Source organism: Lynx canadensis, chromosome C2 (genome assembly GCF_007474595.2).
Source record: "Lynx canadensis isolate LIC74 chromosome C2, mLynCan4.pri.v2, whole genome shotgun sequence".
NCBI classification, from domain to species: Eukaryota; Metazoa; Chordata; class Mammalia; order Carnivora; family Felidae; genus Lynx; species Lynx canadensis.
This window is the reverse complement of record NC_044311.2, coordinates 133,575,845-133,592,116: the sequence shown is the minus strand read 5'-3', so window position 1 is coordinate 133,592,116 and position 16,272 is coordinate 133,575,845. Positions and strand designations below refer to the sequence as shown.

Here is a 16,272-nt window from a genome sequence, read left to right as displayed (position 1 = left end):
TCCTTACCCAAATAATTTTGGGAAATGCTGCATACTATTATGCCTTCTTGGAGATTCATAAATAACATAAGAATATTTAATGTTTTGAGAAGTTCTTCAGTAAGGAGACCAGTTTACCTGTAGTTTTTCATTACTTAAGTTGCAAGGTTTTCTTTTATACACACTATGCATTTTATCTGTCAAAATCAGTATTCCAAGAAATATAATTGGAAATTTGCTAAGATATAATATTATTTCTCTGAAATAAGCATTGTGTTACTAATGATTTTTTGTTATTTCCTTTTCAGCGGACTGTGGAGGACCTTTTGAACTCTGGGAGCCAAATACAACATTCACTTCCATGAACTTTCCAAACAGCTACCCTAATAAGGCTTTTTGTGAGTTGTTTCTTTTCCCAAGCCATGAGAAACAGATGCATGTGTGTGTGTGTGTGTATATATATATATATATATATATATATATATATATATCAAGGCTAGATTCCCACCTTGACACAGCAAAGTGGATTAGAAATTTTCCAAACCTGACTACAACTATCACATCTATAATATTGCATAATATAATGATAACAACAATAACAATAATGATTACTAACTTACTTAGCATTTATTTCATGCCAGGCACTGTGCTAGTGCTTAATATACTGTTTCAGTCAATTCTTACAATAATTCTTTGAAGCAGGTGTTATTATTACAATTCTAAAATTTAAAAATTTAATAAAACCAGTAAGTAGAAGTACCTTACTCCAGATACTGTTCTCTTAATCACTCATCTTGATTATACATACAATGTCTATATTATATATAACAAGTTTGCAATTTCATAGAATAAAGTCAGCAAAAGTGCAAAAAGTAAAGGGCCAACTGTGACATCCACACCTTTTGTAAATATAGACCAGTGTCAATAAAGCAGGCAGCTAGAGTCAGGTAGCTAGTTTCTCAGTATAAAAGATGAAATAATGAGGAGTCACTAGAAAATCATTAAGTGTAGAGGGAAGAATAGTTTGCTAAAACTGAACAGAGCCTATATCTAGGTCAATATTTCTAAGTAGAGTAGCTCATTCAAACTGCATAGAAATTATGTTAAAGATGCCAATTCCCCAGCCCATCCTACAAATATTCCACTTCAGTAGGCCTGGGAAACAGATATGTTCCTCACATGGCCGCATCTAAGATAGCAACACCAATCTAAATGGGAAAATCTACCAGTAAAAGAAATGCTCTAATGACAGTGAAAAATGTGTTGTTAGAAAATGTCAGCTTTTCTTCCTTCAAATGACCCAGAGATAAGTAAATATCACTTTCATAGAAGAATAAAGTCACTATTCCAGGGGCTTATCTGATCCAAAAAAATAAACAACCATGAATCTAATTTGACTTGTAGGGGGAACCAGAGATTATCATCTCTACTCCACATTGAAGACATCTTTTAAACATATCATTTGTACAAAGGAATGGTCCAAAATTTCTGAAACATCAGTGGAATATTAAAAGAACAATTTGAATAAATTTATTAAATTTGTTGATTTATTAAATAAATATTATTGGGCACTTTGTTAGGCACTGAAATGAGAAAAGAAGAAACAAACATGACACAGTCTAGATGAAGATGTAGGTAAATTATCAGGCTTTACAAAATACCCAAGGTAGTGTAACAATAAAAGGAAAGGCAGGGTGCTGTGGAGGGACATGATATTTACCTAATATACAAAAGTTCAGAGAAATTTGAAATTCTCAAGGGAGTAAAGCTTTTGAGGGAAATCAAAAGAAGTGTGTTCTAAACTGTGTTGTCATGTTTTACTTTTAAGGTATTTGGAATTTAAATGCACAACAGGGAAAGAATATACAACTTCATTTTCAAGAATTTGACTTAGAAAATATTGCAGACGTAGTGGAAATCAGAGATGGTAGAGGAGATGATTCTTTGCTCTTAGGTAAGTCTGCAATTTCAGTATTGTGAAGGTTGTATGGCTCAAGATGTTGGAATGATAGAGAAAGCATTTCCCAATAAAAATAATCAGTCTTTTACAACAAGCAAAATGACATTACAACAGCAGAGTAACATGTCAAATTTTATGTGGAGCTTCCAAAATGAGAGTGTTTGCAATAATGAGAGAGTAATATTCTTCTTGAGCATTCTTGGCAAACCAGAATTAATATTTTTGCATGAGTAGTTTCTACCAGCTATATTAATTCACTACAGTGAGCATTATACCTTGGAGACTAAGAGCTAAAAACATGCATTACTCAGTTTAATATGCATTATGTATACATCATATTTCCAAAAGTAGCTATTAAATCCAGTTTTGTTTCACTTCAAACTAAAGGAACAAATTGTGTTTTTATGCAAAAATGTTTTATGATTTTTTATTTACATTTCATTATTACTTTGATTGTGTCTCTAGTACCAGCTGCTTCTATATAAGTATCCGAAAATGATTCAAATATTGATCAAAGTTGATTTTTCCCTAACTTCTACTGATAACTATTTTTTTTTAATAAACATGGAAGAAAGTGTACTATTCTAGAGGAAATTCTTGTATGTAGGTCATAAAATATATGGTAACATAATAAAAATCTATCAGTCAAATGTGATAGCTATTATCTTACTTAACTACTACCAATATTTTAAGAAAGTGTCTCTTGATAAGTGATATATTAAATTATGAAAATGCTTATAGAGTCAACTGGAATGCATGAAACAACACACTTCACAAGTAAAAGTGTTTTATCTAACTGTGCTTTGGACTCATATTAATCATTTCCTACAAAGTCTGACCAGGTAACTATGCAATCAGGGTGCAATCACATGAACACTGCAACCAATGGAGAAGACCAGAGGGAACTTTCTCTACAGTAAAGGTGCAGGGTGGTGGGGAGGGTTCCCAGCAATACTAATCCATTGCTGCTTACACAGTGTTCTTCAGCAAAATCCCACAAAGTTCTAACGTACAGGCTTCCTAGAAGATTTTGAGAGCCACACAAAGAACGTATCAACAATGAAAATCTCGGTGGGGCTGGGAGGCTAATGTTAATAAGAACTGAGGAACTTCAAATTTGATTTTTATATACATAGTTATGAACACATTTTGAGTTATTTTCCCATGTTTAGGTTATATTGCCCCTCTAATGAAAATTTCAGTGTTCTTATGATCTAAGAAAAATTATTTTTTGTCATTTCATAATATTTACATTAATTATTGAAAGGTAAATAAGAATTCCAGAGGATCCCAGAATCATAATTTTCAAAATTTTAGGCAAGAAGCTGTTTTGAAACAATCACTTTAGGGGATTCTAATACATAAAATATCTAATAATATGAACGAATTTTTAATTAACTTAAGTCTTTATTGTGTAGTAGAGAGTATTTCATTATTTGTGAAACCCCCATAGCCCAGGGGTTAGTGGGAAACATTTTGAAAACATAACTTAGGTTTATATTATCTGTCTCTAATTAATCCAATCCTTCAGCTTAGTTTAATGATTCAACTCACACACACAAAAGAAAACCAAATAAATTTGGACAAAAATTTACTAAGGGAAGCTATAATCTCCATTATTTTCTAAAGGTCTTTAAAACAGACATATAATCATTTCTTCTGGGATAACATGAGCTTTGAATAGTAGTGGTGCTAAGCCAGATAATATAAATAATTCATCATTAAATTATAGAGCCACAGCAATAGTGGAAAAGATCAATAGAGAAGTTGGCTTTCCTAGAAGCAGTGTCCAAAATCTAAAAAAAAAGCATAGTTATTTATATGTGGTCGCTTCCCAAGCAAGCTACGCTGCATGTAGCATACATCTAGAAGGTGGAACTGACAGAAACGAGTCTATTTTCTTCTAGATTCAAAGAATCCCCTCAATAATTATCTTGTTTTCATTTGGAGCAGCTGTGTACACAGGGCCTGGTCCAGTAAAGGATGTGTTCTCAACCACCAGTAGAATGACTGTGCTTTTCATCACTGACGATCTGTTGGCAAAAGGGGGATTTAAAGCAAACTTCACTACTGGCTACTACCTGGGGATTCCAGGTATGTGCACTTAGGGTTACATGTTTAATTGTAACTTTTGGAGCAAAACGATACAACCAGACAGTATTTTGAAGCCTAAATATGACTTCATTGTTTGCATTCAAATACACTCATCTGTCTTCATTTTATCAGAGATTTTCTTCCTGCCTTTACATCTGTATAACTGCTGCTTAAGTCGGTTCAAAGAAAGAATCCATATTTTCAGCAGACCTACTTGTACTTCTCTGGGGTGTAGAGTCGTGAATTTTGTTCACTGAAGAGGGCCATTTTAAATGTTAAAAGCAGGGTACTTGGGACTATGAGGAAGGAGGATTATCTGTCATGTCATTTGCCAAAAGCATTTTCAGAGAACAGCGGGGAGTCAGGCAAGTGAGCTGTTTGGATTCCAACAACATCCAATTAAAAAATTAACATCACTAACTTCTTAAATACAAACCAGTGTAAAGCTGCTGCCGTGAAGGATGAAGGAATTTGATGCTGATATTACTGGCATGTATAATCTTCTAATCCTACATTTTTTATTAGACCATAACATAATCAGCAGGCCAAAACAAAATTGCCTGCCTGCTTATCATGTATCTGTATCTCTATAAGCACAGATAGAGGATATGGTATAACTCTTTGCATTTGACAATTTATAGTGAATTTGTGATCACTTGCGGCTCGGCTCCCCTTGGAGTGTGATTTTTCTTATACCCCCGCCCACAACTCTGTGGTCCTCTCCAAGGGGATAATATGTCAGGAACACAGAATATATGTCATTTCCTTTATCTATGTTTCCTTTCCATAGGAGATTGTGGTCAGTTTGTCTTTGACCATAATGTCTAGAAAAGAGGTAGGGGTCAAGGCACTGATCCTCATCTGGCTTGTTATCTAATCTCAGACCCAGCTGTGCAAATATCTGTTCCTCCACTTACAACTGGCCTAAACCTTTGACTGCATCTCTGAAAGTTGAATGCTTTCAGATTTACTGCAAAGTTGATCTGTATCTTGTCTACCAACCTGCCATGAAAATAAGCCGCATCAATTATTAGCCAACCTACTTAGGTAGGGGTGAGTGGTAGCCCAATCAACTGACCTGCCCTTCTGGATTTTGTGACTGGTTTTAGACACAGCGACTTGTGACTTGTAAGCAACAGTGACATGCATCAATCAAAATATTCAATTAGTGAATTGAATATTTGCAGTGCGATTTGAATATTTTCAACCTATGATAAATATGTAATATAAAACGATGGGAATAAAGAGTTTGAGATCTACTGAAAATTAGATTTTTATCTTAAAATACAGTCCATGACAAAGGAGAAAATGGAGAAAATGACAGGATTTAAATTATTTTTATTTTATAAATTAAGACTATTTTAAAGTCATACTTATAATTATTTTTCAGAGGAGTAAAAAAGAAAATATAGTGACATGAAAATAGCAATAGATATTATATATTTATGTAAGTATACATTTATAAATATATATTTTTATGACATATATATTTGTATGATATATACATACATATAATAAGGAACTTAGTAAAGAATCATATCACTGTTTGAAAAATATTAATCAAGGCAATTTTGAGACTAGCATTTTGTCTTATTTTTTGTTTGTTTAGCTTCAGATTTTTATTTAAATTCCAATGATTTATTTATTTAAAATACAACATAATATTAGTTTCCGATGTAGAATTTAGTAATTCCCCACTTACGTACAACACATGGTACTCATCACAAGTGCCCTCCTTATTCCCTATCACTTATTTAACCCATCCCCCCACTCACCTCCCCTCCAGCAATCCTTAGCTTGTTTTCTATAGTTAAGAGTCTGTTTTATGGTTTGCCTCTCTCTCTCTTTTTTCCCGCATGTTCATTTGTTTTGTTTCTTAACTTCCATATATGAGTGAAATCATATAGTATTTGTCTTTCTCTGATTGAATTATTTCACTTAATACAATAGTCTCTAGCTCCATCCACATCACTGCAAATGGCAAGATTTCATTCTTTTTTATAACTTAGTAATATTCCAGTGTGTGTATATGTGTGTGTGTGTGTGTGTGTGTGTGTGTGTGTGTGTGTACCACATCCTCTTTATCCATTCATCAATCAATGGACATTTGTGTTCAATGTTTATAGCAGCATTATCAACAGTAGCCAAATTATGAAAAGAGACCATCATTTTGAATTAAGCTACTAATTCTGTTCTCTGATAATTCTGTTGTTATTGATTTTACTATGGTAACTATATTTGTCTGCCAGTATTTTATTCCAGTTTTTTTCTGTTTGTGAGTGAACCTAATATTTTAATTTAATCCAACATTTGATTTAACTTAGGTTAATAGTTTGACTTTCTGATGATACTTTTAAAGTGTAGATGAATAATGGACATGGATAAGGAAATTTTGGTATATAATATTTAGTCTTTCTAAGGTAAAAAAGACTTTGAATGTGTATTATTGATAAAACCTAATTGGTTCTTACTGTTAATAGAAAGGAAATGATATAATAAAGAACTTTAGCTAATAGTAGAAGACACAAAATGGTTTCAACATTATTTATACCTAAAATTATGACTTGTAATTTTTTACAAAATATTAATATTTAATTTTAGCTCCTAATATCTTGCTGAACACTGCCCCCCAAAAATGATATTACAAATTAGTTGCCCCTTAAGATATTTGGAAAACCATTTCTATTTGAGGCAGAGGAATTTCCTGTTTAAACTCTAGCACAGGGGCGCCTGGGTGGCGCAGTCGGTTAAGCGTCCGACTTCAGCCAGGTCACGATCTCGTGGTCCGTGAGTTCGAGCCCCGCATCGGGCTCTGGGCTGATGGCTCAGAGCCTGGAGCCTGTTTCCGATTCTGTGTCTCCCTCTCTCTCTGCCCCTCCCCCGTTCATGCTCTGTCTCTCTCTGTCCCAAAAATAAATAAACGTTGAAAAAAAAAAATTTTAAACTCTAGCACAACCAAATTCTTTTTTCTGGTTTGATTAGAAGTCTTTGTTAATGGTGTAAAAGGCACAGTTTTTTGGTTGCTTGCATACCAATTCAAATACTCTAGCACCAAAATATCCACATTTCCACAAATAATTGCTGCACAAAAGCGTGATCAAGAATACAAAAACAGGGGTGCGTGGGTGGCTCAGTGAGTTAAGCGTCTGACTTCAGCTGAGGTAATAATCTTGCCATTTGGTCAGGCTCTGTACTGACAGCTCAGAGCCTGGAGCCTGCTTTGGTTTCTGTGCCTTCCCCTCTCTCTGTCTCTCTTTCTCTCTCTCTCTCTCAAAAACAAACATAATTTTTTTAAATAAAAAAGAATGCAAAAACAATATATAAAAAGTTGGAAAGATGTGAAAGTCTAGAATGAGGATTCAGGAAAAAACACCAAGCTACAATTTAAAAATAATGAACATTCCCAAAGGGAAAGAACCAGTTGAAACTAATAGGGGAAGCTATAAAGGGAAAAAAACTTTTGGATCTGATTAAATGACTAAAAATCACAAAGTCTTACTGCTGTCTGTAAAATATTAATAAGCAGTAATTAGTATTATAAAATTTCCTATTTACATTTTTAAATTCAAGAGGAAAATTTTTTGGCAAATTTCTAAGCAAAATAAATATAATCATTTTTCAAATGTGTTAAAAATCAGATCAGCCTCATATATTACTCATTTCTTTTTTTTTCAATATATGAAGTTTATTGTTAAATTGGTTTCCATACAACACCCAGTGCTCATCCCATAAGGCGCCCTCCTCAATACCCATCACCCACCCTCTCCTCCCTCCCACCCCCCATCAACCCTCAGTTTGTTCTCAGTTTTTAAGAGTCTCTTATGCTTTGGCTCTCTTCCACTCTAACCTCTTTTTTTTTTCCTTCCCCTCCCCCACGGGTTTCTGTTAAGTTTCTCAGGATCCACGTAAGAGTGAAACCATATGGTATCTGTCTTTCTCTGTATGGCTTATTGCACTCAGCATCACACTCTCCAGTTCCATCCATGTTGCTACAAAGGGCCAGATTTCATTCTTTCTCATTGCCAAGTAGTATTCCATTGTATATAGAAACCACATCTTCTTCATCCATCTGGTCAGAGTGGCTAAAATGAACAAATCAGGAGACTATAGATGCTGGAGAGGATGTGGAGAAACAGGAACCCTCTTGCACTGTTGGTGGGAATGCAAACTGGTGCAGCCACTCTGGAAAACAGTGTGGAGGTTCCTCAAAAAATGAAAAATAGACCTACCCTATCACCCAGCAATAGCACTGCTAGGAATTTACCCAAGGGATACAAGAGTACTGATGCATAGGGGCACTTGTACCCCAATGTTTATAGCAGCACTCTCAACAATATATTACTCATTTCATGATGATACTTAAAAACGATATGGTTATATTTCTAAGATTTGTGGATAATTAAATGTATAAGCATCAATATCATCTATATTTGAATGCAAAAGAATTAAGTGCTCAATTCTTCAAAGTATCTTAAAATAGTGCAAGAAAACACCCAATAACTACTCTGCTGGAGAAGAGAGCCTCCCAAATTTTTTCCAAGAATGATGTCATGGAAAGAACTTATGAAAAAAGTATTATATTTTTTTGAATCATTATAATGTACACCTGAAACTAACACAACACTGAACTAACAAAACACTGTGTGTTGACTATACTGCAATTAAAATTAAAAACTTAATAAAAAAAACACACAATCTGAATTTCAGAAAAAGAGGAGAAGAGCAGAACAAACATTTTTTTCCAAAAAATGATATAGAAATGCCCAATAGGTACATGAAAAGATGCTCAACATCATTCACTATCAGTGCAATGCAAATCAAACTACAATGAGCTGTCAACTCACACCTGTTAAAATGGCTATTATTCAAAAGACAAGTAATAAATAACCAAGTGCTGGTGAGGATGTGAGGTAAAGGGAACCCTTGTATACTACTGATGAGAAGAAAATTGGTTTAGTCACTGTGGAAAACATGAAGTTTCCACCAAAACTTAAAAATAGAACTTCCAAAAAAATTTAAAAAAATAAACAGAATTACCATATAACCCAGGGGTGCCTGGGTCGCTTGTTTGGTGAAGCAACCAACTCTTGATTTCAGTTCAGGTCGTGATCTTATGTGTGTGAAGATCTAACCCCGAGTTGGCTCTGGACATGGAATCTGCTTAAGATTCTCTCTCTCCCTTTTCATCTGCCTCTCCTGTGCTCACTCTCTCTCCAAAAAAAAAAAAAAAAAAAAAAAAAAAAAAAAAAAAAAAAAAGCTATCATGAAATCCAGCAATCCCACTTTTGGGTAAGAATGAAAAAGAAATGAAATCAGAATCTCAAAGACATATCTGTACTTCCACGTTCATTGCAACATTATTTCCGATAGCCTCAGGATAGAAACAACCTCAGTGCCAATCTACAGATACATGGATAAAGGTGATGTGGTATATTATATTCAGTGGAATATTATTTATCCATGAGAAGGAAGGAAATCCTGTCATTTGTGACAACATGGATAAACCTTGAAGGCATTGTGCTAAATAAAATAAGTCAGAGGAAGACAAATACTACAGCATATTGCATAGGTGGAATCTAAAAAAGCCAAACTCTTAGAAACGGAAAGAAAATAAATCAGTAAATAAATAAATAAATAAATAAATAAATAAAACGTATATTTTTTTTTAATTTTTTTTTCAACGTTTATTTATTTTTGGGACAGAGAGAGACAGAGCATGAACGGGGGAGGGGCAGAGAGAGAGGGAGACACAGAATCGGAAACAGACTCCAGGCTCTGAGCCATCAGCCCAGAGCCTGACGCGGGGCTCGAACTCACGGACCGCAAGATCGTGACCTGGCTGAAGTCAGACGCTTAACCGACTGCGCCACCCAGGCGCCCCTATAAAACGTATATTTTTAAAGAAACGGAGATGAACTGTAAAACCAACTGAATTCATGAGATAAAATAACTAACAACTCTATCAATAAGGAAATGGATTTTTTTCATGTCTCCAAACAATTAGAATAATTATTGGGCATTCCACCGTCTGCAAAAAGAAATCATCTTGCAACAAAATTTTAGACAAATGTAGGTCTTTTAAAAAACATTTAAGAGAGGAGAAAAGTGGAAAGAGAATAGATTATGAAAAGGAATGTGGCAACAAATCTCTTCCAACAACAATATTAGTTACTGGTTTTTATTAGATTTGTATAGTGAGATAAATATAACACCTAGGATTTTGAAAAATACTACAAGTAATCCTATTCAAGATAAAAGCCTAAAGAGCACAATCTGTTACTTTCAACACAAAACAGATACCAAGTTTTTGGTGAAGGGGTTGTTCATAGTTGCCCATTCACTAGATTTCAGTTACTGTGATTATGATATTTAAGAAATAAATCATTTAGAGAGAATTCCCAATCGTTGCTAGAATGGAATCTTCCATGACCATCACTGTGTGGTGAATATGCTGGGAATGTGATTTCTCATCCCTCCTGGACACAGGACAGATGCTGTTGGGGAGTAGAAAATGGAGTGAATGAATCGTCATCAGCACAGTCTCCCAGAGAGATTTTTACACCAAAAGACTGAAAAGCAATTATAGAAACAGGGAATTGGCAGTGGAAGATAATCAAGCTGATAATGGAAAGAGAGCTCGAGCACACTTATCTGTTTATATGGTGCCCTGCTTTGGTGATCATTTTAGAAAGGAGTATGAAAGGGATATCACAAATTTTCAGCATTTATGTACTTCATTTATCTTGTGTGATATTTTAAGGGCACCTTCCAATGCATTCAACTGAAATATAAAACAATTGTATAACACATTTTTGTATCTCTTTTCCTTATCCTATTTTTAACATTTCCCTGTAAATTAAACTAGAGCATATGAAATATAGATTTATTAAGATGTGTCTCCCATAAACGTCCCCTTATTGCTCTTTTCTCATACTCAGAGTCTTAATTCGGAATTCAATAGTGCTTATCAGGCAACTGTGGAAGCGGCAGCTGATTACATTTAGGGGTTTAGAGCCCTCCCCAGATTGTGTGGCATGTGCCTTAGAGATCAATTCAGTTCCATTTAAAGCCAAGCATATGTTGACTAAACGAGGCAGGGCTACTGGAGACTTCATAAAAAGAAGATGGGAAAATTCAATTCTTAGCAATATTTCTTTTTCCCTCTCTCTCTATGGGCATAAAATGATCAGATGTAAGATTTCAGAGGCCACAGAGAGTTACACTTTGGGACTAAAGACTTCTTAATGAAGCTGAACTGTTATATGTGGCAAAGAATCAGAATCCAGTTCATGCATGTAAGGAAAATTTTGAAAGAGTTTATTCACAACTGTCTTCAGAATTTATAATTTCTACTTAGGTCAGCAACAATACATCATTTTGTCCCATTCAGTATTTTTTCATTCAGTGCATCCATTTTACAGAAAGAAGTTAGTTTTTTGGATTTACAGGGTATAACCCTAACAGCTTCAGGCTACAGCACAAAAATAAATTACAATTTCAGATCTCTATGCGTGTATTCACTCATATTTTCATTCAGAAATTTATATTTCCATTTGGCAAACATGTGCTTTTCCAATTGAATGTAGCCTGACTACCCTAGTAAAAGAGTAAAATTATCAATAAACTTATCTGTGAAATAAATTATTGCTATTGAGAACTCAATTTTTACATAATGATTTTAATAAGCTATGAAAACAAAGTAATGAGATAATTTTAAAATAACTCATGCTGACTACCCTTCTATATTAAGGTATTTAATAAGGGATATGTAATTAGGCTATCAACTTTTTAAATAAATATAATATGTATCAAAGCATAGATTTAAAATAGAATATACAAATACAAACACATGTATACATAGTTTTAAGCCTTCCTGCTTTGTAAAGGAAAATCAATAGTAGAGAGATAAAATATAAAGTCAGTTAAAATATTAATGCTTGCTTGTAGAATATATAATTGTCTTCGCCCATTTATCATCTCACTAATCTGGTTAAAAAATACGTGTTTGTGAAACAAATTGATAATTACATTTACAAGAACATCCTTAATAGTATTATGGTTGATATATGTAACATACTTCTCTCATAGGGTAAAGATTTACAGAAACAACTAGACCAGCCATGTCTTCCTTAAAATATTTCTTATTAATGGAACTTAGATTTGGGTTGCAAAGTATAGAATTCTTCAAAGTTCAAAACAAAGTACAAACAGCTCCAATTGTTGTTTTAAGATACCCAGAGAAAGAGAGTAGGTATGATTTCTTGTTGTTTATATGGTTATCTGAAAGTTAGTGAAAGGGATGCTTTCTAAGTGTTACTCATTTTGCTGTTAATATTATTCCTTGAGCATTCAATATATTCATATTGGTATACTAAATTTCTTTTTTTTTAAACTGAATCTCATAACATACCTAAGACATAATATTGTTTATTCCCATTGGACAGTCAAAGAAACTAAGGTTCAGAAAGATTAACTTATTTGCTCAAGGTTAAAAATAAACATAAAGAAAATAGCTACACTGCGGATCAAACCAAGGTCATAAGATTCCAGAGCTTATGTTTTAGCCACCATTCAAAAACAAACAAGTATATTTTATCTTGGTAATTCATGGAATCAATTCCTATTTTACATTTCAATAGAGTTACCATTAGAAGATCAACTGCCCAATTTAAAAATGTATTTTTTAAATTGTACTTTTAAAGATTGCTTTATATTGTGTCAACTCTATTACTGGGGTTCATACTGATCTTTGAGGCATATCACTCATTTGACATAAATTAATTCACTTTATCAGATGTGCCAGGCACTGGATCAAGCCCTGGGCATGTAAGATGAACAAACAAAGCATATAGACATTGTAGCTAGTAAATTGTATATTCAATTTAAAGAATGGATTTAACAAGAGTGTAAACAGAAAATGTTTTCTTTTTCTCCACCTACTTTATTTCAAATCTCTCTTTTGGCCCCTGGATATTTCAGACAGATCTCTTCACTTTTCCAGTTATTTTAGGTGTTAAATTTTCTTAACTGGTTAATTAAGATTCACTTTTAGATATTAAGATGTACTGTCAAATACAGCATCCAAACTTTAATATCATCTAGTTCAAAGTTTCTTTTACCTCCCAACTCTGTAAACTAATAATCTAACCTAATAACTTAAGGTAGAGGAGGTAGAAATATTGCCTTTGACTCATTTTTCACTTTCTTTCCCTTCCATTTTCCTATAGCTGTAGCGTCAGAGGAAAGGCAAGCAAGAAAAATCTACCATCACTGTATTTTTCTTTTGGCCTACAGTGGCTCCTGGCCAAATGCTAGCTAGCTCTTTTGTAGAACAGAACTGTGAGTTCTTCGGAGCATTCCTCTCCCACCCCCCCTTCCCCAGGCCTACTGCACTGTAGGTATGGGTGGTACTCTTCCTAGCCAATCTCTAGCCCTGCTGAGCTCCTAACCCACCTCAGATTCCATCACTCCACTTCTTTGTGTTGAACCTGCTTGTCCTGTAAGGCAGCTGTCCCTCCATTACATTGTCCAGTGTCCACTGATTAAAAAAAAAAAAAAAAAAAAAAAAAAACTTAACACACTTTTCTCGCATGGATAAAATGTAGGTTCTTTCCACTGCCACTCTCTCTCCTGGCCCCTAATTACCATCAAGAGATGCTCCAGTCTAACTTTCTGACTTTGAATTCATTACATAGGAAGAGAACACAGGTCTTTAATTATACAGTTATATGCCCACAAACCTTAAGAAACTAAAGTCACAGTCTTCTGTGAAGTCATTCACTATACTTCAGTTTAGTCTGATTGTTTTCAAAAAGTGGATCATGAAATCGATTTATTTGGTTTCGATAAACATTTCTTATTATGGAATGGAATAAAATGGAGTAGAATAAAATTTAGAATAGAATAGAACAAAATAATTGTGTTCAGTTACACACACACAAGTACACAGAAACACACATCTGTTGGAAAAAAAAATCTGAAAGTCCCTGCGTTAATCCCATGGAAACACTGGTCCTTGTGATTCTTTAGGCTGCAAAAATTTCAGGCTGAAAGTGATAGGATGGCCTTCTCCCTTTAAGTCAACTCAATATGAATGGTTGCCTTGGAGCATTCCTCAGCTGGTGCGCTGGATGGCACCATATTCCCTTCTCCCACTCTTCTTCAAGGACATTACACAGTCTTCTTTTAGAAAAAAAAACTTTAATCTTCTTTTATATAAAAATAGAGCTGGGGCGCCTGGGTGGCACAGTCGGTTAAGCGTCCGACTTCAGCCAGGTCACGATCTCGTGGTCCGTGAGTTCGAGCCCCGCGTCGGGCTCTGGGCTGATGGCTCAGAGCCTGGAGCCTGTTTCCGATTCTGTGTCTCCCTCTCTCTCTGCCCCTCCCCCGTTCATGCTCTGTCTCTCTCTGTCCCAAAAAAAATAAATAAACGTTGAAAAAAAAAATTTAAAAATAGAGCTGAAAATAGGTGATGGGTGTTAATAGTTGCTAGACCAATTTTGATCTATTTTTTAGTTAAGTGTAGTATGGATATATTTAGTACTTCTATTTAGAGTGTAACAATATTTATCAGTACTCTCAGATTTGGGGCTACAACCTAGATTCTAAAACAACAGGAATGATTCCTTTCAAGTACTATTACATGTGGTCATCATAAATTGAAAAAGTCTCTACGGAGATTAATACAATTCAGTTTTGAACCTACTTTAACATGAATTGTGGCTCCTTGAAAATAATATAATCATTTATAATTAATATTCATAATAGCTTTCAAAATACAGGTTTCCCTCTTCCTTGATTTTATCAAGTGCTTTTGCTTCCCCATTATGCTTATCCATACACAACGTAGGGGAAGAAACATTAAGCCTCTCCATACCCAGCCACTATATATCTCCCTTCTCAGGGAAGTCAAATCCCATGTGGCCTCAACAGGGTCCTAGTACTGCCATGTAGCCATCCCTCCTAAGCCATAATTACAAAACATTGAGGGAGCAAACCCCTCTCTCCCTGTGACATGAGGAGTCACCCAGGGCAAAACCCTGCAAGATCAAACAAACAGGTCCAGGAAACAGCAGCACCACTTTCTTCAAACAATATTTCCAGTTGGCCTATTTTTGCATGACCCAAATCCTGGAAACCACCAACTGCCTGCAGATTCATTCAGTTTCTTCCCTGTCCAGTTTCTTCATTTTCCTTCTATTTCTTCACATGCCAATTATATTCTCCCAATTCCAATGCTGATTTTCTTGTTTGGGGCCCCATCTTTAAGTTCCTTTCAAACGACTGTTATTGCAGAGTTTCCATGTCTTTGTGACTACTTTTCCCCACCTGACTCATGATTTAATTGAACTCAGTTTCCAGCCTCATCCAACTTTGGTCCCACCAAAAGGCAACTTTCACATTAAAAAAAAAAAAAATTAACGTGTATTTATTTTCGAGACAGAGAGAGAGACAGAGCATGAACGGGGGAGGGGCAGAGAGAGAGGGAGACACAGAATCGGAAGCAGGCTCCAGGCTCTGAGCCATCAGCCCAGAACCCGACGCAGGGCTCGAACTCAGGGACCGAGAGATCGTGACCTGAGCTGAAGTCAGATGCTTAACCTACTGAGCCACCCAGGCGCCCCACACATTTTTAAATCATGTAGGTTTGGATGCATCATTTGGAGGGAAAAATCAACAGATCTTCTATGCTTGTGTAACATTCCAAAGGTTGAGGCTTGAATATTTATGTGAGGTAGAGGAGTTTATTGAAGAGAAACTAACAGAGTTTATGAGGGAGGGGTATATTCTAGACCTCTCAGCCATCCCTTGGAACTGCTCTGTGCTCTGCTGTAAAGAAGATGCCTAGGGGTGCCTGGGTGGCTCAGTTGGTTAAGTGTCTGACTTCAGCTCAGGTCATGATCTCACAGTTTGTGAGTTCGAGCCCCGTGTCGGGCTCTGTGCTGACAGCTCAGAGCCTGGAGCCTGCTTCAGATTCCGTGCCTCCCTCTCTCTCACTGCTACTCCCCTGCTCACATTCTCTCTCTCTCTCTCTCTCTCTCTCTCAAAAATAAAGAAGTATTAAGAAAAATTAAAACAAAAATAAAGAAGATGTCTAAGGTTTTATCCACCCTTTCCTCAAGCCACATCTCTGGCTTTGACACTACTATTGTGGAGGCGTTCTGAGCAACTAAGTGTATATAGTCTCACTTGATATTAGATCGAGGTCAACAATGCACTGTAGTAAAAGGTTGATGTGT

The 16,272-nt window shown here is 35.3% G+C and overlaps 1 protein-coding gene across 1 annotated transcript in view; it reads left to right on the top strand.

Annotated features, from left to right (window-relative positions):
- Window positions 1-16,272, top strand: part of TMPRSS15 (transmembrane serine protease 15) — a 121,872-nt gene that overhangs the window by 67,439 nt on the left and 38,161 nt on the right. Inside the window, exons 13-15 of the mRNA XM_032594595.1 lie at window positions 288-377; window positions 1,808-1,933; window positions 3,893-4,033. Coding sequence (XP_032450486.1) covers window positions 288-377; window positions 1,808-1,933; window positions 3,893-4,033 — 357 coding nt within the window. The remainder of the gene's footprint in view (window positions 1-287; window positions 378-1,807; window positions 1,934-3,892; window positions 4,034-16,272) is intronic.